Below are 23,664 nucleotides of genomic sequence, written 5' to 3' on the forward strand. Positions count from 1 at the left end.
TAAAAGGAAAAAGCACCCAATAGAGCTGTGTGTTTTAAAATCCGGATAATTTTCGAGCCTTTTGAGTTCTCTATGGCTTTTTAGAATGGCAGGTTTGGGTTTATGAGTAAAATAAGGGCTGTGGTTTACATTAGATGTTTTACAAACATGAACTGCATGGAATCATACCTCAAATGTGAATTTTGAGCATCACATGTCATGATTTTAAGTTTTCATCTGTTGGATTATTAGGATGTTTAAAGGGTTAGTTCACACAAAAATGACAATTCTGTCATTTATTACTCACCCTCATGCCGTTCCACACCCGTAAGACCTTCGTTCATCTTCACACAAATTAAGATATTTTTGTTGAAATCCGATGGCTCAGTGAGGCCTGCATAGAGAGCAATGACATTTCCTCTCTCAAGATCCATAAAGGTACTAAAAACATATTTAAATCAGTTCATGTGAGTATAGTGGTTCAATATTATTTTAAGTGATGAGAATATTTTTGGTGTGCCAAAAAACCAAAATAACGACTTATATAGAGATGGCCGATTTCAAAACACTGCTTCAGGAAGCTTCGGAGCATAATGAATCAGTGTGTTGAATCAGCTGTTCGGAGCGCCAAAGTCACGTAATTTCAGCAGTTTGGCGGTTTGACACGCGATCCGAATCATAATTCGACACAAAAGATTCATAACACTCTGAAGCTTAATGAAGCAGTGTTTTGAAAACGGCCATCATTATATTTTGTTTTTTGCCGCACCAAAAATATTCTCGTCGCTTTATAATATTATTATTGAACCACTGTACTCACATGAACTGATTTAAATATGTTTTTAGTGCATTAGTGGATCTTGAGAGAGGAAATGTCATTGATGGCTATGGAGGCCTCACTGAGTCATCGGATTTCAACAAAAATATTTTAATTTGTGTTCCGAAGATTAACGAAGGTCTTACTGGTGTGGAACGGCATGAGGGTGAGTTTTTCATTTTTGGGTGAACTAACCCTTTAAGTAGCAAAGTAGGCTACATGTTTGCAAATCAAGAATCGTACAAAGAACCCTGAGTCCAGAATGACATTTTAAAGGGATATTTCACTCAAAAATGAAAATTCTATCATTTATTCCCTCTCAAGTTGTTCCAAACCTGTATAAATTTCTTTGTTCTAGGAAGATATTTGGAAAAATGTTTGTAACCAAGCTCGCCCCCCCCATTGACTACAATAAAAAATACTATGGCAGAGATGGGGGGCGAGATCTGTATGCTACAAACATTCTTCCAAATATCTTCCTTTGTAGAAATTTATACAGGTTTGGAACAACTTGAGCGGGAGTAAATGATGACAGAATTTTCATTTTTGGGTTAACTATCCCTTTAATGTAAAAGTTGATTTATAATTCACTTTAAAAAGAAAATGCATTGATTTATTTTGTTGCAAGTTGCTCATATTAAGTCATGACAAGATATTCATATTTAAATACAGAAAAACTACACTGGTAGCAGAAAATATAATTAAATTAGCCAAATTTATAAATTCGTTTTGTGATGGCCATTTGAATTCTGCACAAATCCGCTGTGCTTTCTGCCAAAATCTGTGGTCGGGCAGCCTTTTCATGGTAGCTACATAAACACAGAAGGAATTGAGGTCAAGGAAGGGTGGTATAATAGGGTGGTATTTCACTTTTTTTGTTTTTCTAATCTTATCAGTGCCTACAACTCCCCGTTTTACAATGGGGAGGCAGGGAAGTGTTGTAAACTTTTTTAATGTCTGTAACTGAGTCAGGCGTCATTTATCTAAGCTATGTGTCTCAAACTTTAATATAATAATCCCATATTTGTCTACTACAAGAATCAACCTATCCCTAAACTCTGTGATCTAGTGTCAAGAATGCTGTTGTTAATACCTTAGTTTAACATTAATAGAAAACATGGACATTTTAAATTGTGCATGAATTTTATTGTGGAAATCAATTTTACTTTTACTTCATAATAGCGTTATATAACATCACAAGTTGTGAGGAGTGCTTTACATATTATGTATATAATTATAGGTTATCCATGCACAAATGATCATTATCTTAAATAATAGTCTGTCTGGAAATTAGTAGTATTTGGTCTAATGTTCATAGTCTGAGGGCCCTATCCTGGAGTGGTATCTCGATAGGCAATGGGGAACACATATTCTATCATTAAAAAATGTTTCTTAAAGCACTAAGCCCCATTGGCTCTTTCTGTAATACATCCCTGCCCATTCAAATTTTAATATTTATGTTATACACCAAAATTGCAGATTCATCAGTCAGTCAGTCAGGGCATGCAAGCTGTGAAAGCTTTGTTTGCATTTTGTAATATCACTAGAAAGTTGCCGCAGCTGTGGAAAAGTGATAGATCCAAATGTGTGTCTGTTTGCAGACTGTGCATGAGAGAAGATATACGCTGTTTCCATATTCCTTCCGCCACTGATAACAGCTGCAACGAACACTCATATTAAACATTAAAAATACATTCCAGTGACTGATTGCCATTCATTGTAATGCTTGTTAATATACTGGATCCAGTTTAAATAAATAAGATGCTTCTTCAGATAAATGCTGTTCCACAAAGCGGTGGAGACAAAATAGTAAGTGTCCCATCAGTGCCCATCATAAATGATGCATATGTCTATCACCACATTAGGCCTGTTTTAAAAGACTTATATCCCAGTGTTATTTTAGTATTATTTATATATTGCAGTATTTATTAATATTTTGAGTTGGCTTTTATTTTTGTATTATCAGTTTTCATTTTAATTTTAGTAGGCCGACGTTTGTTAGGCCTAGCCTATGTGCATTTGTCATTTTTATTAGATTTATTTATTTTTTTCACATTTTTAATCATTTCTCTATTTATTTAACTTTTATTTTCAGATTTTAAAATAGCCTAGTTTTAGTTATAATAACAACACTGATATCCTCATTGTGAAATCCACAGTGTGAATCTGTAATTCAGAGCATTTGTTTAGGCATGTTGTTCAGATTTTAAAATGCCAGCCCGTATAAACCTCGTCTGGTTTCACTTTTTTCCACACCATCTGCTCATGCTGACATCGTTGTCGCAATACCATTCCGCGCCTCGCGGTGGCACATTTTTATTTACTTTTTAGTTCTACTACAATCTGTTCAGGGACCAAGAAGAAACACTGACTTCCGGATAAATAAACGACTGACAATTGAACCTTTCAGAACGATTCATGTTGACAAGACTTTGAACGGTTTTGGATCACAGTTGTCAGTAACCTGTCCTATATTTGAGTGAATATGAATTCTCTTGTGGGATACGGGGTTTCCTCCGAGTCAGAGGATGAAGAGAATGGAGAAGACAATCAGAAGGAGTAAGTAATTCATAATTAATTACACAAATACATTATACGTCCTTTTTAAATCAGTATAGGTGTTTTTCATTTCAAAGAAAGCCAAGTGTGGAGAATAGCATCTTTTCACAGTCGAAAACTTGAATCTTAAAGGGATAACTCACTCATTTACTCAGTCTCATGTAATTATAAACCCATATGACATTCATTCTTAGGTATATATATATAAAGAGATATATTCCGTAATTCGTACAATAAAGGGTGTTAGTTCACCCAAAAATGAAATTTCTGTCATTATTTACTCACCCTCATGTCCTTCCACACCCGTAAGACCTTTGTTCATCTTCAGAACACAAATTAAGACATTTTTTGATGAAATCTGAGTTTTTTTTATTATTATTCTCAATTGAAAGCAACGAAATTACCACATTCAATGGCCACAAAGGTACTAAAGACATCATTAAAATAGTCAACGCGACTACAGTGGTTCAACCTTAAAGCTGCAGTCCGTAACCTTTTTTGGTTAAAAATGATCCAAAATCAATTTTTGAGCAAGTACATAACCAGCCAGTGTTCAAAACTATCTCATTATCTTAGCTTGATTCACCAACAGTAAGCTTGTAATAATGTTTTATAATAAGAGCGACCTGGTGGATTTCCGCGGGAAATTCGAGATTGCAGCAGTTCGTCTGTGCGTCATTACGTCACGTCCGTAAACAGAAAGGAAGGAGTCCCGTCCAGGCTAGTCGGTTTTATCACGTGAGGATGCTGCTTGTAGTGGATCATTTATAGCCTTTTCTCACAGCAGCTGAAATAATTAAACTTATCATTTTGATGGCGGATTGTAATCCAGAAAGGTCCAAATGATAATCATCAGTGATAACTGGAGATTCACCCGTAGTCAAAAGCAAAAAATTTCAGACTGTGGAGTGGCTACAGAAATTAAAAATATCCAGGTAACGCTAATATACACTAAATACACATAGTCATGCAATGCTGATGTTTTTAACATTAACAATTTGAGAACAATATAACAGTAATTTGCACGGTTTGGCATGATCCGAGCTAATCGATTGTTAGATTTAATCATCATTGGCAGCGCGATTTATTGTAGGCCTAATGCTTTTTTCCTCAGTTGGTCAGAACAAAAGTGGCAGACGTTACTTACTTGTTCAGATGATATTTTCCAGTGAAATTTCTTATATTGGTCATACTTTCAAGACGTAGAATCTGTGATTCTGAAGTTCAGTATCCACACTGGTGTAGTGACTGACAGCAAGCATTAGATTCATCCGCGCTGATGAGCTGTGCTGAGGCACAACGCACGTACAGATAACTGTTCCGCATATGACTGCAATTGCAGGTTTTAAACGAGATGGTGACAAAGAGGAAAAATCGCGGACTGCAGATTTAATGTTATGAGGCGAAAGAGAATACTTTTTGTGCACAAAAACAACAACAACGACTTCATTCAACAGTTTTTCCCCTTCCCTGTCAGTTGCAGTGCTGTGCTTCTGTGTTTACGTCCGAGCGCTGGCCGGTTCCTGCGTCGAAAAGCGCTGCAACGAAAATAGCGAAGCAGAATGACGGGAGAGACGAATTTATTGAATAAAGTTACTTTTGTTTTGTTTTTGCACACAGAAAGTATTCTCGTCGCTTTATAACATTAAGGTTGAACCACTGTAGTTACGTTGACTATTTTAACAACTTCTCTACTTTTCTGGACATTGAATGTGGTCATTTCATTGCTTTCAATGGAGGATAAAAAAACCTCTCGGATTTCATCAAAAATATCTTAATTTGTGTTCCGAAGATGAACGAAGGTCTTACGGGTGTGGAACGACATGAGGGTGAGTAATTAATGACAGAAATTTCATTTTTGGGTGAACTAACCCTTTAATGGCTGTTAATCACCCAAAAAAAAAAAAAAAAAAGGCACCATAAAAGTAGTCCTTATGACTCCTGCACGGTTTTCGAAGTCTTCTGACCATATGGTAACTTTTTGTGAGAAAAGACTGACATTTAAGTCTCTATTCACTAAAAATCTAGTTTATGAGTTGTGGTCATCATTCAGTTATGCTGTGTGAAAGAGCTCATCTGCTAACTGATTTTGTGTACCATTGAATAAAGTGATGGGTTTTGAAAGACAAGGATGAAAAATTATGACATAAATATATTTTTTGTTTCTGTGCAAACTACTACTCTAATGAACTGAGAAGTTAGGAAAGTTTTGACAGCATGGTCACCATTCACTTGCATGAATAAAAGGGTAAACTATTCCTGTAATGAGCTGAGAAGCTTCAAGTATCACTTTTTAAATAAACACCTTTAATTATTCCCACTTAGGTCCTTCAAAAAGACTGATTGTGCTGTAGAGGAGGCAAAAAGCCGTAATTTCCTGTTGGAGTCGGAATCACCTTCCAGTGAGTCTGAATCTGGTCCAGAGAATGAGGATCAAGAGGAGGCACCTACTGCCAACCGCTCCTTTTCCAAGTCCTTGCTGACCCCATCCGTGCGTCCTCACGCTCACAAGCTCCCGCCTCCACCTCTGGGAGGCTCCGGCTCGGGTGGAGCGCTTACAGGCAGCAGTGTGTTTGCTAACCCCTTCAAGGAAATGGCTGAGGAAAGACTGAATGTCCTGCAGAAACATGTACCTCTTACTTTACAAGCTCGCCCCACCCAGATCGGCGGCAAGCGCATTTGTGTGGCCTACAGGAAGGATGGTCGCTGCCGCTTTGGAAGCCGCTGCAAGTTCGCACATGACAGCGATCTGCAGAGTAACTGTGTGGTCACCTCTGATAATGGACCAAAGGACGATGCCAATGTTGCAGGTTCACAAAGTCATGATCCGCTGGCTTCTTGTGTGGAAGACACAGAGACAGACGGAGAGAAAGACAATGAACAACGAAAGAAAAGAAGAGTGGGGGTGAATGATTCTCTCATTCCTCCAAAACGTGCGCTCAAGCAGTATGCCAGACTCTCACACCCCTAAAAGACAATATAACGCTCATAAAATGGGCAACAACTCATTTTTATGTGAAAAACACTCACAATGCTGTGTGTGTTATATTTATTGAATTAATATGCTACTAATTACATTATTAGTCTGTAAAAGGTGTAACAGACTTTTTCCAGAGGAGACAAATGACAGTGTGGTCAATACAAAAAAAGAGACTCTGCAAAAGATATGTAAAGAATAGATTTCATAATTAAAATGGATATATTTGGGTCTAGTTTCCAAAAAACCATTTGTATCTTACATTAGTTGAATTACATTGTTTTGAAACAATAAATCTAAATACTTACACATGTTGGCTGCCTTATGATTTAAAAAAAAATATACTGTAGTGTACTGTATATGTTCAAACTTTAGTTTTCCTTTTTCACTTGAGCTATTATGGTTTATTTTTACTAGGGATGCACAATATGTTGGTTTAGTATCTGTTACTGGTCATAGTTTTTTCCCCCTAAAAAATTGGCATGTTGAAAATAGGTATACACTTATTGTGCATTCAAAAGTTTGGAGTCAGTAAGTTTTTTTTTTTTTTTTTTTAGTTTTTTTTTTAAAGGAAGTAGTATGTTTTATTCAGAAAGGATGCTTTGACTTGATCAACAGTGACAATAAAGACATTTATACATAGTTACAGTTTAAATTTTTTTTTTTTTTTTTTTTTTTTTTTTTTTTAAACACCAAGAAGGGTGACCCTGGACCACAAAACCAGTCACAGGGATCATTAAAAAAATAAATAAATATTGATTTATACAATAAATAAGCTTTCCATTGATGTAGGATTGTTAGGATAGGACAACATTTGGCCGAGATACAACTATCTGGTATCTGAGGGTGCAAAAAAAAAGAAAATAGCCTTTAAAGTTGTCCAAATGAAGTACTTAGCAATGCATATCCACTCAGAAAAATACATTTTTTTACGGTAGGAAATTTACAAAATATCTTCAAGGAACATGATCTTTACATGGTTTTTGGCATAAAAGAAAAATCGATAATTTTGACCCATACAATGTATTGTTGTCTATTGCTACAAATATACCCGTGTGACTTTAGACTGGTTTCGTGGTCAATGTTTCTTGAGCACCAAATCAGCATATTAGAATGATTTCTGAAGGATCACGTGGCACTGAAGACTGGAGTAATGATGCTGATCAGCTTTGCATCACAGGAATAAATTACACTTTAAAAGTTGTTAAATTGCACTAATATTTCACAACATTAATTCAATTCACATTTTTTATTTCGTAATTACATTACTGTTATGACTGTATTTTCGATCAAATAAATGCAGTCTTGGTGAGCAGAACTTTTTCAAAAACATCAAAAAAATCTTATCAACCCCAAACTATTGAAAAGTAGTGTATATCAGCTAATATTGTAGATTTAGTTTGAGTTTCCATTATTTTTGCATTTATGTTACCTTTGTCATCATTATGCTCTCTTAAAAGTTAATCTTTAAAAATGCCAGTAATTTAATAACACCGTTAAATGTAATATTTAGCAAATTTCAAAATGAATAACTTTTCGTTTTAGTGCCTAAATTCACTTAATCAGTTGATTTGTTTTTAGGGTTTAATTTTTAACTTTCTTAGACAAAATAGGATATCATTTTAATATGGACCATTAAATTAAAACTATCGGCCCATCTGTAAAATGGATGCATCCCTAGTTTCTACAGTACCAATTCAAGCCACATGATGGCACAAATTTGCTTACACAATGGCTTTACTCGCACAGACAACCACGAAATGAGGTCTGCCAAAGCCTCTACAGCCACAAAACACCACACACATAAACACACAAAACAGATGTGGTTGTTGGAGGGAACTATAACTGTTTATATACAAAATGAACAATGACAACAACTCAAACACAGTCTCCCTGGTACAGACATTTCTACAAAGCTACCAAAAGTTAATGCGATTACATACAATATATTTATGATTCTATATATTTAACTTCAGGGCATGTATGAGGGTGACAAATAACAGTCATATCACTTTCCTCCATGTTACACCAGCTTCCTTCACTAGATCAGAACACGCTGCATCTGGCCGTCTGAACTGTCCATCATGTTTTGCTCCTCCCCCTGCCTGGCCGCCTCCCAAACCCCACCCCCGTTTCCATTCTCATTAGTCCCATCTCCCTCCCAGACCACCTGTCTCGTCTCAGAAGGAGCAGTGGAAGACTGGGGAGACGTAGATGAAGAGGAGGCAGGATTACTCCCGTATCCCAAACCGCTCCGGCAGTCAGAGGGTGCCTCGGGCAGGGTTTGGGAGAGGAGGGGAGTATTGGGAGCCGGGTTGTGGGTTGGGGTCCTAGGGAGGGTCTGGTTTTGATGTGGCTGGGTGGTCTGAAGAGGCAGCTGCTGAGCAACAGAAACCATTGGGAGCTGCTGCTGAGGAAGAGCTCTAAAGGTCATCTGGACAATCTGGGACTGAGGACTATAGGACTGCACGGGCATCTGCTGGACCATAGCGGCCTGCTGAGAGACGCTGGTAGCGGAGGGCTGGAGAGGAAGCTGCTGAATTTGGTGATGTTGCTGCTGCGAGACGGACGTAGAGACGAACTGCAGTGGCATCTGCAGAGAGTGAGCGGAGGTCTGCTGTGAGGGAGCGTTATTCTCCTCCTCTGTTGACGACAAGGCCAGGGTCACTGGAACCTGCATGGAGTGCAGCGGGTGATCCTGTGAAACAACCATCACTGGATCCACGTGAGTCACCGGGACCCCCTGACCCGCTGGCAACGCAGAGCCCCCCTGGGTCTCAGGGACCACCTGCTCTGTCTGCAAAGAGCCTGTGGAGGTCTCCAGCAGAGTAGTGACTCCGGCAGGAGTGGTGATGAGTGTTCCGGCATTGGCGGCCAAGGCCTCGGCAATGAGCACCTCAGGGTGGCTCTTGGCTTTGTGAGCTACTACACTGTCCTTCTTTTCAAACTTCTTGCCACAGATGCTGCAGGAGAACTGGTACGTGGCATCTGCATCGTGCTTCTTCATGTGCCAGTTGAGGGAGGCCTTCTGACGGCAAGTGAAACCGCAGATTTCACACCTTGGAAGGAGATGAGGGATAGAGATATACAAATAATTCTAATTCATAAATTTATTCTATTGACTATAGTAAAGAGCTTAGATGTTTGAAAACATAGTGACACTATGAAAACATTGTTCTTCTCTGTTGTTAAACTTCTTAATAGAGCAATGTTGACTCAACCGATGTTGTTACTTTGAGGATGATTTCTGTTTGTCCTACCAATGTAAGAAACAGATAAAGTTAAAAAAAATAAATCTGTCTGAAAAAGCCGTTCTGTTACTACACTGAAAAACATATGGCATAGAAACAGTTTTCACTCAGATATTGATATATGAAATATATAGATATATTTCACAATTACCAAGAAACACCAAGTAATGAACTGAATTAATGTGAAAATTTGAAAAAATTTAATAATATTTTATTGTAAAATGTACTAAATATATACTGTATGTATGTATATAATATTTATTATTGGGTGCACAATTTGAGAAAAAAAAAAAATCTAATTGCGATTTTTCAGATGAAAATAGCAAATGCAATTTTTTTAAAGAGCTTCAGATTTGCTGAGTTTTTTGTAGGGCTGCACAATTAGGCCAAAGACTTTGTGATTATCAATTATCAATGTGACAATTTTATTATGATTGTTGGAATTATTAAATAAAAATATTAAACAAAATAAGAACTATTATTATGGTAAAAATGCCATTTCACTAATAAAAATGATATTATCCTGATGATATATTTTTTTTCATTTTACTGTACAACTTTAAAATTACAATTCTAATATTTATGTTTTAAAGGTGCCATCGAACGTTTTTTTTACAAGATGTAATATAAGTCTAAGGTGTCCCCTGAATGTGTCTGTGAAGTTGCAGCTCAAAATACCCCATAGATTTTTTTTAATTAATTTTTTTAACTGCCTATTTTGAGGCATCATTAACTATGCGCCGATTCAGGCTGCGGCCCCTTTAATTCTCGTGCTCTCCGCCCCCTCCCGAGCTCTCGACTCTAACAATGCATAAACAAAGTTCACACAGCTAATATAACCCTCAAAATGGATCTTTACAAAGTGTTCGTCATGCAACATGTCTAATCGCGTAAGTACAGTATTTATTTGGATGTTTACATTTGATTCTGAATGAGTTTGAGGCTATGCTCCGTGGCTAATGCTAACATTACACACAGTTGGAGAGATTTATAAAGAATGAAGTTGTGTTTATGAATTATACAGACTGGAAGTGTTTAATAATGAAAATAATGACGGCTCTCTTGTCTCAGTGAATACAGTAATAAACGATGGTAACTTTAACCACATTTAACAGTACATTAGCAACATGCTAACGAAACATTTAGAAAGACAATATACAAATATCACTAAAAATATCATGATATCATGGATCATGTCAGTTATTATTGCTCCATCTGCCATTTTTCGCTGTTGTCCTTGCTTGCTTACCTAGTCTGATGATTCAGCTGTGCACATCCAGACGTTAATACTGGCTGCCCTTGTGTAATGCCTCGATCATGGGCTGGCATATGCAAATATTGGGGGCGTGCATATTAATGATCCCGACAGTTACGTAACAGTCAGTGTTATGTTGAGATTCGCCTGTTCTTCGGAGGTCTTTTAAACAAATGAGATTTACATAAGAAGGAGGAAACAATGGTGTTTGAGACTCACCGTATGTCATTTCCATGTACTGAACTCTTGTTATTCAACTATGCCGAGGTAAATTCAATTTTTAATTCGATGGCACCTTTCATTTCTTTCTTGTCAAAAATTAAACCATCAAGCTTTCTTTTTTTTTAACTGCAGGCGGTTCTTAAAGCTTCTCCTTTGTTTGCAACAGGTTTATAAACGCTTTACAAGTAAGGTGAAATTCTACAATAATTTGAACCCAAAGATAGCCTGAATGAGGTGGTCTAGGTCCAAATGAAAACAAACTCTGGAACGGTTTGGTTGAAGTGAGAAAGCAATCTGACCCAATGGATCAACGAGCAAAGCGGTATCATAATTCATAACGGAAAATGTGTTATATAAAAAGAAGCAGTGTCTATTATTTTATATATAATATATAATTAAATGTATATAATTTATCAGTCAGTCTAAAGCCACAACAAGCCAGCGGAGCGAGCTTGTCAGTCCATCTTAATGGATGACGCAGAGGAATGTAAACAGGTGATTTCTGACCAATAAGAGGACAGTTTTACTCACATGTGACTTGCATAAACACATTTTGGTATGCTTTGAAAAGTTGCTTTGTGAAAGCGAACCAAACTAAGAAGAAAATGCAACATTGTAACAAATATGTCCCCGTTTTGAAACAAAGCGAACAATCTACAGGTCTGAAAATGCTCTTGGTCTCCTCAATTGGAAAAGTAATAGTGTGTAAGCAGCAGAGATATGACTTACTGTAGTGGCTTCTCTCCAGTGTGTATCATTCGATGCACAGCCAGGTTGTGAGAGCTCTTGAAGGCACGAGCACAGAACTCACAAATATAATCTCTCTGATCTGCAACATAGGTTGTAGTTTTAAAAAAAGCCAACTACAACTAACCAAAGACACTACATTATAAGTATTTAGACGTGTCTGTCTTAACCTGTGTGGTGCTTGGCATGACGCAGCAGTTGTTTCTGGAGCCGGAAGAGTCTTCCGCACGAAGGGTGAGGGCAGACGTATTTCTTCTTCATCAGGTGTTGGTATTTAATATGATGCTGCAGGAGAGAAAGACAACAGAAAGGTTTCAAGTCTAATTTCTGTGTAAGGTGTCAGTCAGTGAGGGAAGCGCTAGTTAGTGTTTGTACCTGTAAATAGCGCGGGTGGGCCAGCACTGTACCGCATCCTTCCATTTCACAACGCACATACTGGACTGGAGGCTTTTTCCTGTGTAGAAGAACAAATGATCTTCAGTTAATGTAGGAAAGAGATTATAATTATTATTATTATTATTTTTTACCAGAATCTTCAGGTTACAAAGTAAATACAAAGTGAATTGTCGCATACTGTCAATTACCGCAGATAAAAACGGAGAACGGATACTACACTTAATTGTACAAAAAATGAATAGATATAAAATATGCAATAAATACAGGTATTACACTAGCCATAATCAGGATTACTACACTTTATGACAAATTAATTTTTATTTTTCCAAGATTTTTCTATTGGCTTGTGACTGAATAATGTTTTTCACACTCAAATACAGCATTTCTTTAGAAGTGAAAATTATATTGACCAAGATCTGTTATATTTTAGTAATTATATTTTTATGATTTCTATGACTTCTTTTTTTTTTCTTTAAAAAAGGATATTATTTATTCATATAAATTTAACCCAGACTTTATTTACAGTAGCTTTGCTAACACTATCCACCCAGGGGTCTGTTCTTCATACTTCGCTTAATACATCTGAGATTATTTGACAGATGCCAGATCTTCCAGTCGTGATAAATGAACTCTGGCTAATTTGGTTCTTCAAATGAATTTGTGGATTGGAATAAAATATCTGGATTAAATTATCTGTGATTACTGCGTATTCTTGTGTTCCTCGAAAAGGGTAGATGTATCGATACTCGAAACCATGATCACCAATGCAGCGATTGGCTGGTGTCAAGACAGCAACATAGTGATATTATAGAATTTAAAAAGACACCTGACCAAAAACTTGATGAATTTCCGGACTTTCATAAGACAACAGCCAAGCAACCAAAACGACAAAGTTATAAAATGGATAAATGAAATGTGCACTGTTTTTTTAACATGATTCCAAATAATTTAGGCTATATTCACGCTTTTCTATTTGTAAGAAAACTACAGGTATAGGTTTGACATTTTATTTCAATGCTGTAATTAGTAATTCATTTCATTTTACATTTGAAGCAGATTTGTAACAAGACAGCATTAAAGTTTCCTAAGGGTCAGTATCAAGTTATCTGCATCTCCTGCGCTGCATCAAGCCACTCCCATAATAGCTGTCACGGTTCAAATTAATGCACGCAGAGATAGACTAACTGTAGTCTACAGCATGTGTGTAAGACTCCAATAAAATTATTAAGTAATTATTCCCTCACTAATAAGTCTCTCAACTAGGGTTGCAAAGGGGCGGAAAGTTTCCGGTAAATTTCCGGAAACTTTCCACGGGAACTTAACCTGGGGAATTTTGGAAATATTCCAATTTGGAGACTTAACAGGAATTTATGGGAATTTACGGGAATTTATGGGAATTTACGGGAATTAATTGGAAATATTGGGAAATTTATACATTATACATTAATTTATAATATTTATATAAAATGTATCATATAAAACAAATATAAACATTTAGTTTGGTCATAACATGAAATAACAGTTATTTATTTTTCGCATTCAATTAACTCTAATTTAGTGAATATGTAAATTGAACATTTTTATTGCAGCAATTGTTATGTGTTATTTATTTCAGTGTCACATGATCCTTCAGAAATCAGTCTAATTTTGCTGATTTGATACTTATTTGTTATTATCATTGTTGGAAACAGTTGTGTTCGCATGTTAGAATGATATCTGAAGGATCATGTGACACTGAAGACTGGAGAAATGATGCTGAAAATTTAGCTTTGATCACAGAAATAAATTATATTTTTATGTATATCAATTATTATACCATTATTTTAAACTGTAGTTATGTTTCACAATATTACAGTTTTTTTCTGTATTTGTGATCAAATGTGCATGTTATGGACTGGGGGAATGCACAGTGCATGCAGGGGGTGTGGCCTCAATAGCTCTGCAGTAAGTAGTGTGCTGTGTGAGGAATTTGCAGGGTAAAAATTAAACTAAAATTGCATTAGATATGGTTGTTTTAACCAAAATTATGTTGTAAGATGTTTTTTCAACTACATTTAAGTACCCTGTTATAGGCTAACCTGCAATTTTGGAAATTCCCTGTTTATTCCCGTTAATTCCCATATATTCCCGTTAATTCCCATGGAAAGTTTCCAGCTTTGAAAATTCCCGGAATTTTGCAACCCTACTCTCAACGAGTAAAACTGGTTGTCTATATTATGACAGACTACACAACATTATAATATTATTTGCAAATTTATTTTTAAATCATTATTATTGTCCCTGGTTCACATTAGGGTATGTTTGTAAGAAAGTAGCAGTGGATGGGACAGACTTTAAGCATCACCCCGACTTAATAAGATACAATCTAATCCTGTTTACATGAAATAAGCCTGCTCCCGAGCAGGTTTAAGCTTACGGACATGTTGCTCTGATAGCAAGTCCAGGATGAGCATTGAAGAACTGAACAATCCAAGATCATGGCAAATAGGACTCATCAATGAAATCCAGCGAACTGAGTAAGCTACGTACGAAGAACGGACCCCAGCAGACACTACAACAATTAATAATATATTTATATGGTATCACTTTATTTCAATGGTCCTCTTCAGACATTCTACTACTGACTATAAGTAATTTTGCTTGTCAAGCACCAGTCTTTAAAGTATTAATAGACTGTCTGCTTAATATATGCACTTTATTTTGATGCTCTCACAACAGACATTCTTTTGACTATAAGTTACTATATATCAACTTATTCTACTATCCCTAACCCTAACCTAACAGTCTACTATTTCTCTAATGAGAGTTAGTTGACATGTAGTTGCAAAGTTACTTATAGTTAGTGGAATGTCTAAAGTGGACTATCAAAATAAAAATGTAAATCTGTATTCTAATTTAAAATGGAGATGGTTACTGCTCTACTCCTGTTTTAGGGCTGTTTTCAGCATTCAATGTGAGATGCTTTGTTACCTTCTCTTAGGAAGACGAGGACTTTTATCATCTTTCCTTCTCCGCCCTCTTCTAAGACAAAAAACCAAGATGGTTTGACAGTTAATATTTGTTTTTCACACACATATCAGTCTAAGTGAGAACATGTGAGTGAGACTGTGAACCTGTTCAGTTAACAGTTTGCTACAGAAGTGTCATGAAGTGCTTTTCCTATGTCCACTTGTATTTTCCATCACAAACATATAAAACAATGTTACTGACTCACTTCCTGGGCGGCTCAGCACCTTCCTCAACTTCAGCACCGGTCTGCACATCTGTGCTCTCCCCTCCCTCAGTTTTTATCTCGGTCTCTTGCTCTGTTGCCGTCTCTTGCCCTGCAGCTTTGTCTTTCTTCTCCATCTGTCTGGTAGGGGGTCTGCGCCTTGACTTAGGAAAATCTCTACACAACAGGACAGAAATGGAGAGGGCATAAGAGACGAGACCTTCATCATACAGAAGACACAAAAACACTAGGGCTGGGACAATACATAAATTCTCGATGGATACAATGAATCTTGATTGATCCTGATATTTTCTCTTTTGAATCGATTCTGAGCTTAGTTTTAACAGCAGATGGCGCTCTATAGTCTAGTTTTAATCGCACATAAATGCTCACGAAGAAGACTGCTGGACCACGCTTGTGCATATACTTGCACCTCAGCTCAGAATGCTATTATGATGTGAGATTTGTAATTCGCTTTAACCTTTTCAAACTTTATGAATGATTATTTTAGGTTTAAGTGGTGTGTGTGAAGGAACTGGAAGCAGGCAGTGTATGAGTGTTTCTAAAGCACGTATAGTAGTGACATCTGCTGTTAAAAACTAAGCTCAGAATTGATTCGAGAGAGAATCGCGATAAATTGGAAAAGATCAGAATCACTCCAGATTCTTTGTATCACAAATCGAGATTTGATGTATTGTCCCAGCCCTAAAAAACACACGTTGATTGATTAGTTAATTTGCCACATATGCACATACTTAGGATCATAGCTCTGGTCATTCAGGTCATCTCTAAAAGGGACGTCTTCATCGCTGCTGCTGCTGATGACATCCTCTTCATCACTGTTGAACAATGAGCATCAAGCCATAATCAGTTGCCGACATAATCTAATGCTTTAGATTAGTTTAATTTTCTTATATATATATATATATATATATATATATATATATATATATATATATATATATATATATATATATATATATATATATACACATTTTAGATACCTTTATTTGTTTTTATACTGAGCATGACTAGAAACATTGATACTGACTTTAGAAATTGTCTTTACCATGATCTTTTTAATAATTCAATGACTTTGTCTGACCTGGAAATCACAATTTAATTTTTTCACTGATATTTACAGGTTTATGTATATTCCATGTTTTTTCCATGGAAACTCTGATGAGTCAATGGTTATGATGACAACAATTTTCAAGCCTCAAAGTTCATATTAGTGTCAGATCCAGATGACTACAATCAGTATATATACAAGGTACAACATTACCTCTGTGAATGGGGCAAGTAGTTTTCATCTTTTGGATCATCCACAAATGGACACTCTTCCTCTTCCACAACGTCTTCATCATCCATGCTCTCCTCTTCCTTTTTCTCCACACTAAAATATGGCAGTAACAAACAGGGCTTGTTATACCAACACCAAAACAGTAGCAGCCATCAGTGTCCTCAAAGACCCCACAAAATGGCTTGACGAGCAGTTTTTGTTTTTTAACAAATAGCCAGCTGTGAATCGTGATGCGCTACTGGCTTTTGCTAGTTGGAGGACAAGAATTTCGATGTATCTGGTAATGCAAGATATTTTGGGTGAATTTTTTCACACATTTTAAATGCATATAAAAGCCACAAAACGTTGATTTCATGGGGTCTTTCATGAGAAAGTGTCCATGTGTTCTCATAATAAATGTGCAATCAATCACCTTGTTCCTGTCTTTTCAACTGCTTTATTGGCCTCCACTGAAAGCAAAATGTGCAACCATTATAGTTATTGATATATACGTTTTGTAGTCAGTATTCAGTAAAGCATTTGTAGTGGACCTATGTTCAGTTAACTGCATTTAAAAGCTCAGCAGCGTACCATATTCAATGTCCATTTCTGGCTCAATTTTAAACACAGTCCCAGGCGAGCCCCGGCAGGTGCGGGCCCCTGAGCGCACCTGCACCCGTCTGCCGCGGGCCGCTGGAAGAGAACACAGTCACAGAATCAGATCACATCCTAAGGCAAGCTGTTTTCTTCCTTAAAACTATCTAGTATCTATTTTTTCATTATTTGTTGATAGTTTTTAATTACTAGTATGTTGGAATATACTAGTGCTTAGTATCCATTCAATTAGTCACTAATAGATATTCATTATATACTAGTATGTATTCATTTGCTGTTAGTCACTATCCCAATGACTAGGTCTGACTGGTTACATATTGCAAATTTTTGCCAATCAATTCTATGGCAATATGCAACGTAGATAATTGGTTCTCATAAGTTAACGTATAAACTAACATTAACTAACAATGAGCAATACATTTATTCATCTTTGTTAACAGTATACAACTGCTCACTGTCAGTTCGCATTAGCTCAGGTCCATGATATAATATTAACAGGTACAACTTTTGGTTTTAGCAATTTATTAGTAAATGTTTAAATTAACCAAGATTAATAAATGCTTTAGAAGTATTTTTTTCATTGTTAGTTCATGTTAACTATTGTAGTTAACAAATTGATCCTTACTGTAGTTACCAGATATTCCGATAACTATTCAAATCCTACTAGTTGGTATTCCAATTGTTGCTGTTTCCAGTCTACTAATTGAATAGACACTAGTCTGTACTTATACTAATTATCTATTTATTAGACACTAGTTTGTGTTCCAATTATAACTAGTATAGTAACATGTTTAATTTTACTAGTCTTTTTTATTTTAACTACACAACAGCCATTCTAACTAGTCAATGGTTACAACTTAAAGGGATAGTTCACCCAAAAATGAAAATTTTATGTTTATCTGCTTACCCCTAGGGCATCCAAGATGTAGGTGACTTTGTTTCTTCAGTTGAACACAAATGATGATTCTTAACTCCAACCGTTGGAGAAACCGAACAGTATTTATATAATTTTTACCTCTAATACACCACTATGTCCAACTGCGTTCAGCATTCGCTTGGTGAGGTCTGATCGCGCTCTGACAACGACAGTGATGTCTAGCGTTCATTGAAGTATATGCGCGAGACATCACTGCCGCTGTCAGAGCGCAATCAGACCTCACTAAGCAAATGCTGAACGCAGTTGGACATAGTGGTGTTTTAGAGGTAAAAATTATATAAATACTGTTCGGTTTCTCGCACAAACCGATCGTTTTGTGTCTTGGGACACCAATATGTTGTCACGAGCCGCAGGGTTTAATTTGGATTTGTCTGTGCATGTTTATTGACTTTTATAAATTGTGTGACCATTGACTCGCATTATTTGACTGACAGACATCAACGGTTGGAGTTAAAAATCATCATTTGTGTTCAACTGAAGAAACAAAGTCACCTACATCTTGGATGCTCTGGGGGTAAGCAGATAAACATCAAATTTTCATTTTTGGGTGAACTATCCCTTTAAAAGTTATTATAACCAGTACTGGAACCTAAAAGCAGACTAGCAAAACCAGAACACAAACTAATCGAAAGTGAATTCTGAATTATGTCTGAAAGACAGATCTCTATAGAATTTAATGGCAAAAAACAACAATAATTTGTTAACAATAACAATTACATTTAATAAATATGTTTTACAATTCACATTTAACAATTCTAATGAATACATAAGGAGACACTAGTCACTTTTGGATTACTTGTAGAATAATCATACACCGGCTGACCATATACAGCCTCCTTTAGGTGTTCATAAACAAAATAAATGTCATTTAAAGTACCTCGATTAACCAGCGCATCCTTGTTTTCTTCAAACCTGTCATAAGACGGAGAAACAGGCGGTTTTATTTATTATGTCTCATCTTTCAGATTCTCCTTCCAGTGTTAAAGATTGGGCGTGCGTGATTTATTTTGCCCAACTACTCTCTCAGAAACAGCTACTTTCACTAGTGCACATGTAAACACTGCAGTCTGTCAGCATTACTCCTAAACGTGTGAAAGGAGCACAGAAATGCCATGCATTACTATTAGGATCTGCACAAGCGGGGCCTTGTTATTTTTCCCTAATGCATGTCATGTATTATACAGACTGAAAAGTCGCACGTACTCATCCGGCAGGTCGCAGTCGCCGCCGCTCTCTCTGCCCGCTTCAGATGAACCCGCAGCGGCTGCTGCGCTCTTCCTGCGCCGCGGGCACTTTGCTTTCCTTCGGCGATTCGCCGCTGCATCGCGTGATACTTCATCCCGGTCCTCCCTGATATCAATCTGCCTCCACACTGGAATCGTTCGTGTTGACCTGTCCCGTAAAACCCGTCCGGAACCCGCCACGCTCGTCGCAGCTCCGTTTGTGTCGGGTGGGCTGGTCACTTCGGTCTTCAAGCACCCGTCCCCGCGTCCTCTGAATGCCCTGCACGGGCTGGATGCGGTACTCTGCCCCGCGGATCTCTCCATGGCCGTCTCACTCTCCACCTCCTCTTTGTTGTTCGAGAGCTGCGGCTCCATCACCGCTAAAGTTGTTTTTTCTAACTTCTGGACGCCTCAGTAATTCTTAACAAATTGAAACATAGCTTGAAATAAACAGGAGGCATAAAATATGAAAAATGTTGGATTGCTAACGGCCCTGATCCGATTGTCAAACATATTTCACTGGACGCTCTTACGTCTCTTTGCAAATTTAGTGCAAAAATGTAAGTAGTCTATGTCAAAAATTTAGTATATCATCTCTATAATAACTGTGCAAAATTCATTTTAAAGACCCAGACCCTATTTTAAGTTCTTAAAGCTATAGTAAGCCACGCTGTTAGCAGGGCCCACTACGGTTGCTCTTTGTTGCGTCTCCTTTAAGTCGAGATAAAGCCGAAGTCGAGCTCAGCAGCGACACACAGCGTTACGGCTGTACGTGTGCCAGTGTTCACTGATCTACAAAAGTTACTTTGAGAAGGACACATAAACAACGTCGCCACAGATGTACTTTAAATTGAAGAATATGGCGAAGGAGGAGTACCGCAGTCTCTTAGGCGTTGTTGTCATTTTAATTAGTTGGGTCCGTAGGCTACAGAAAACCTAGCTTATGTATTATTATGTAAAATATATGTTTCGTATTTTTTTCTGTTGAAAGATAGAATAGTTAAATAAACCGTTTTCACAGTTAAATTTTTATCTGTATTAACTTTTTTAAAGCTATTTTCTTGCAAAAATAAACTTTTACCATATAGCTTCATTTATTTCGGATGGATCATTTATTTTTGACGTATAATTTTTTTCTGCTTTTCAAATAAAATTTTTTTTATGTACGGATTTTATTGTTTACTCTTGTCCCACTTCCAGAGGACCCAGACATTCAATCTCATACTAAGAAAACTGTTACAGGTTTAAAACGTTGATGATCAGCCCAAGAATGAAGTTAATATTTCAATATTTATTTTGAGAATATAATTTATAGGCCTATATGTTTTTAAAAAACTGCTCCAGATTTGTGGCATTATTTCCACCACAGTTTTGCCCTTAATACTCTTTTTCCAAAAGTTAGTGTCTTGTTGTCTCTTCTACCAAAGAAACATCAGTGTCATTTCCAGCCAAGGCTAATTTTTATGTTTTTAGGATTCATAAGGCTGGAGTAAAACAGGAATATGGCATTTTTACACTCTTTTGAAGGGCACTGCAGAACGGGGATACAAAGTCTCACAGGTTTTATGTTGTGGTTTTGTATGCCGGTATCAAATACCAAAACTGTCTTAAAGTTTCATATTTTCATACTATCAACCCACCCCTTTTATTTTAGGGTGCTGCGACTGGACCTTCAAGCTCCACCCATTACATCAAGCCCCGCCCATTATCTCTGCTGTGAGCAGCTGCTTGACTGATTTTGCAGTGGCGTCTTGTCTCCTGTAGATGGTAGTCTACACCAGATAACCCTTAAAAGTGAAGCAAGACTAGCAAGTTGTATGAGTAAACGAAACTGTCCTTTTGACAGGAAAGAAAAACGAAACCTTGTTTACATCTATACTTTCACGATGTGCTCTTCATTTAGAAGTAGTTGCAATTTAACTTTTGGCTCCATTAAAGAGAAACGCTAATATTAACGTAATATTTGCATTGAAAAAGAAAAGAAAACTAAAGTAGGCTAGTTGTTTAATGACAATCGAGTGTTCTGCGTGATTTTAAAGAGAGAGACAGCATCCGTTTAGGGTTGATATAGATCGATATAGCTTGATTTAAAGCAGTAGCAAAGTGTAAAGTGTAGCTATTTAGATTTCAACTTATTACATGCAATTGACTTGTTCACGATTATTATACAAATAATTATTAAAATTTCTTATTCTACTTTATTATTTTTGAGATTTTGAATGTATAATACGAACAACAGGTTTTTTTCATGACTTTTTTTTTAATAGCTCTGCAGGAAATTGCTCCTGGACCATCAACAACGACCTCCTCAAAGTCTTGGATCTTATCTTTGTCCACAATACTACTGGTGGTTTCTATAATTGTTGCAGCTATTGCAATAGGGATTCAGGTATGCTACCTTTAACATTACCTTTGAACATGTATTATAAATGGCCAAATGTCATAAAATGTATATAAATCTCTTCTAGATTTTCAAGCAACAAAAAAAGGATTTTGATGTTATAGGTAAGGTATTATTTCTTTTTGCATAAATATATTACAAATTAGTCTCTGTATGGATGATGAATAGTAGGCTATTAAAATGGCTAAATATAGGTGTATTTAAATAAATATTTGTAAATTTAAATATATTACTTTGAAATAATGATATCATTCTTGTTAATGTACAGTGCATCAGACAGGTGAACCACTCCGGATTCTTCTGGTTGGAAAAACGGGGGTGGGGAAAAGTGCAACAGGCAACACTATCCTGGGACAAAAGCTTTTTAAATCTGAGATATCATCCTCCTCTGTGACTGGACATTGTGAAAAGTTTCATGCAATAATAAATGGCAGAAAAGTATCTGTCATTGACTCTCCGGGTCTGTTTGACACCAGCCTGACTACAGATGAAGTGATCAACAGAATTAAACTCTGTATTCCACTCTCTGCTCCTGGTCCACATGTCTTCTTGGTTGTGATTCAGCTGGGCAGATTCACTGATGAAGAGGCAGAAGCTGTTAGACTCATACAAGCAGTTTTTGGTGAGGAAGCCTCCACATACACCATGGCACTGTTCACTCATGGAGATTGGCTGGAGGACAAGAACATTCACACTTTTGTGCGGGACAGCCCAAAACTGCTCAGTTTCATCAAAAAGTGCAGTGGACGATACCACATGTTCAATAATAAAGAACAAAATCCTGAACAGGTCATTCAGTTGCTGGACCAGATTGATAAAATGGTCACTGGAAATGGTGGGCAACATTATACCAGTGAGATGCTTGAAAGGGCAGAGAGAGCGATTGAGAAAGAGAAACAACGCATCCTGAAGGAGACAGAAGAGCAGAGACAGAAGGAGATAGAAGCTCTGAGGGCTGAAGTTGAGGACGAGGCCTATAAAAAAGCATTAAAAAAGTTCAAACGTGAATATGACTAGCTGGCAAGATACCAAAGTGAGATAGACCTTAATCCAAGTGCTTAGTGCTTTAATTAAAGCATCAAGCAAATTCTTATTTTGATCATCTTCTGATGTGATCCCCATGAAAACGGTTGCTATTGAAGAACTTAATTACAGAAGGTATTTAAAATCTCATGATTTATAGTTTATTTTTAACGTCAAGTGTGCAAAGTTAAATAGAACTAAAGAACATTTTACACTGCACATTCTGGTAAATGTGACATTAAAGTTTAATAAAATGAAATGCATGGTGAATGTGTCTTTCTTTAGCATAACTTGTTTATAAATGAAGCTGATGTGTTGTAGTGGTACACTTTACAATAAGGTTTCATTAGTTAACATTAGTTAGTTAACATGAACTAAAATGAACAATACTTCAAAAAATACTGAACAATACCCTCGCAGAAGTCTGTGCACGCCATGTCATGTAACTTATTTTACATTTTTGTTATATTTGCTATGTTTTGCTGCTGTATAATGTTGTGCAAAGAATGTTTAAACTATAGCCTATTTCCCATTTTTTTCATTTCACAAAATTTGCCTGTTTTATCTTAAAGCTGCAGTCCGCAACTTTTTTTGGTTAAAAATGATCCAAAATCAACTTTTGAGCAAGTACATAACCAGCCAGTGTTCAAAACTATCTAACTATCTTGTCTCGACTCACAACAGTAAGCTTGTAATAATGTTTTATAATAAGAGCGACATGGCGGATTTCCACGGGAAATTTGAGCATGTAGCAGTTCCTCTGTGCGTC

The 23,664-nt window shown here is 36.7% G+C and overlaps 3 protein-coding genes across 6 annotated transcripts; 2 read left to right on the plus strand and 1 right to left on the minus strand.

The window, feature by feature from the left end:
- The first annotated feature begins 3,139 nt into the window (after positions 1-3,139).
- si:ch211-113e8.11 lies at positions 3,140-6,645 on the plus strand. The gene is made up of 2 exons (XM_048196748.1): positions 3,140-3,355; positions 5,681-6,645. Exons 1-2 carry the CDS (start codon positions 3,282-3,284, stop codon positions 6,324-6,326), a joined length of 720 nt encoding a protein of 239 aa, XP_048052705.1. The 5' UTR covers positions 3,140-3,281; the 3' UTR covers positions 6,327-6,645.
- A 1,510-nt stretch (positions 6,646-8,155) lies between these two features.
- Positions 8,156-20,285, minus strand: zfp91 (ZFP91 zinc finger protein, atypical E3 ubiquitin ligase). Of its 4 annotated transcripts, none has more exons than XM_048196750.1 (12): positions 19,452-20,285; positions 19,126-19,160; positions 17,288-17,389; positions 17,130-17,166; positions 16,700-16,810; positions 16,170-16,253; positions 15,418-15,591; positions 15,174-15,221; positions 12,183-12,261; positions 11,978-12,092; positions 11,790-11,889; positions 8,156-9,391 (listed from the first exon to the last, which is right to left on the minus strand). In XM_048196750.1, the coding sequence occupies exons 1-12, from the start codon at positions 19,844-19,846 to the stop codon at positions 8,374-8,376; spliced, it is 2,298 nt and encodes a 765-aa protein (XP_048052707.1). In that variant the 5' UTR covers positions 19,847-20,285; the 3' UTR covers positions 8,156-8,373. The 4 variants fall into 4 exon arrangements, with proteins under 4 accessions (XP_048052707.1, XP_048052706.1, XP_048052709.1 ...); XM_048196749.1 differs by having other exon boundaries at positions 15,174-15,224; positions 19,452-20,281; XM_048196752.1 differs by lacking the exon at positions 19,126-19,160 and having other exon boundaries at positions 15,174-15,224; positions 19,452-19,725.
- A 959-nt stretch (positions 20,286-21,244) lies between these two features.
- LOC125272135 (GTPase IMAP family member 7-like) lies at positions 21,245-23,154 on the plus strand. Its single transcript, XM_048196754.1, has 4 exons — positions 21,245-21,376; positions 21,739-21,860; positions 21,940-21,976; positions 22,141-23,154. Exons 1-4 carry the CDS (start codon positions 21,289-21,291, stop codon positions 22,887-22,889), a joined length of 996 nt encoding a protein of 331 aa, XP_048052711.1. The 5' UTR covers positions 21,245-21,288; the 3' UTR covers positions 22,890-23,154.
- The last annotated feature ends 510 nt before the right edge of the window (positions 23,155-23,664 follow it).

Source organism: Megalobrama amblycephala, linkage group LG7 (assembly GCF_018812025.1).
Source record: "Megalobrama amblycephala isolate DHTTF-2021 linkage group LG7, ASM1881202v1, whole genome shotgun sequence".
Classification (NCBI taxonomy): Eukaryota; Metazoa; Chordata; class Actinopteri; order Cypriniformes; family Xenocyprididae; genus Megalobrama; species Megalobrama amblycephala.

What these genes read in the sequence shown, in the direction of transcription:
- LOC125272135 (XM_048196754.1), top strand. Translation starts at nt 21,289, where the DNA reads ATGAGTAAACGAAACTGTCCTTTTGACAGGAAAGAAAAACGAAACCTT. An exon ending in GATGTGCTCTTCATTTAGAA is followed by an intron (nt 21,377 to 21,738) that starts GTAGTTGCAATT and finishes TTTTTTTAATAG; the next exon opens with CTCTGCAGGAAATTGCTCCT. An exon ending in AAAGGATTTTGATGTTATAG is followed by an intron (nt 21,977 to 22,140) that starts GTAAGGTATTAT and finishes GTTAATGTACAG; the next exon opens with TGCATCAGACAGGTGAACCA.
- zfp91 (XM_048196749.1), bottom strand. Translation starts at nt 19,846, where the DNA reads ATGGAGCCGCAGCTCTCGAACAACAAAGAGGAGGTGGAGAGTGAGACG. An exon ending in GACTGCGACCTGCCGGATGA is followed by an intron (nt 19,161 to 19,451) that starts GTACGTGCGACT and finishes GTCTTATGACAG; the next exon opens with GTTTGAAGAAAACAAGGATG. An exon ending in CCCACCCGCGCTATTTACAG is followed by an intron (nt 12,093 to 12,182) that starts GTACAAACACTA and finishes TCTCTCCTGCAG; the next exon opens with CATCATATTAAATACCAACA.
- si:ch211-113e8.11 (XM_048196748.1), top strand. Translation starts at nt 3,282, where the DNA reads ATGAATTCTCTTGTGGGATACGGGGTTTCCTCCGAGTCAGAGGATGAA. An exon ending in GGAGAAGACAATCAGAAGGA is followed by an intron (nt 3,356 to 5,680) that starts GTAAGTAATTCA and finishes ATTCCCACTTAG; the next exon opens with GTCCTTCAAAAAGACTGATT.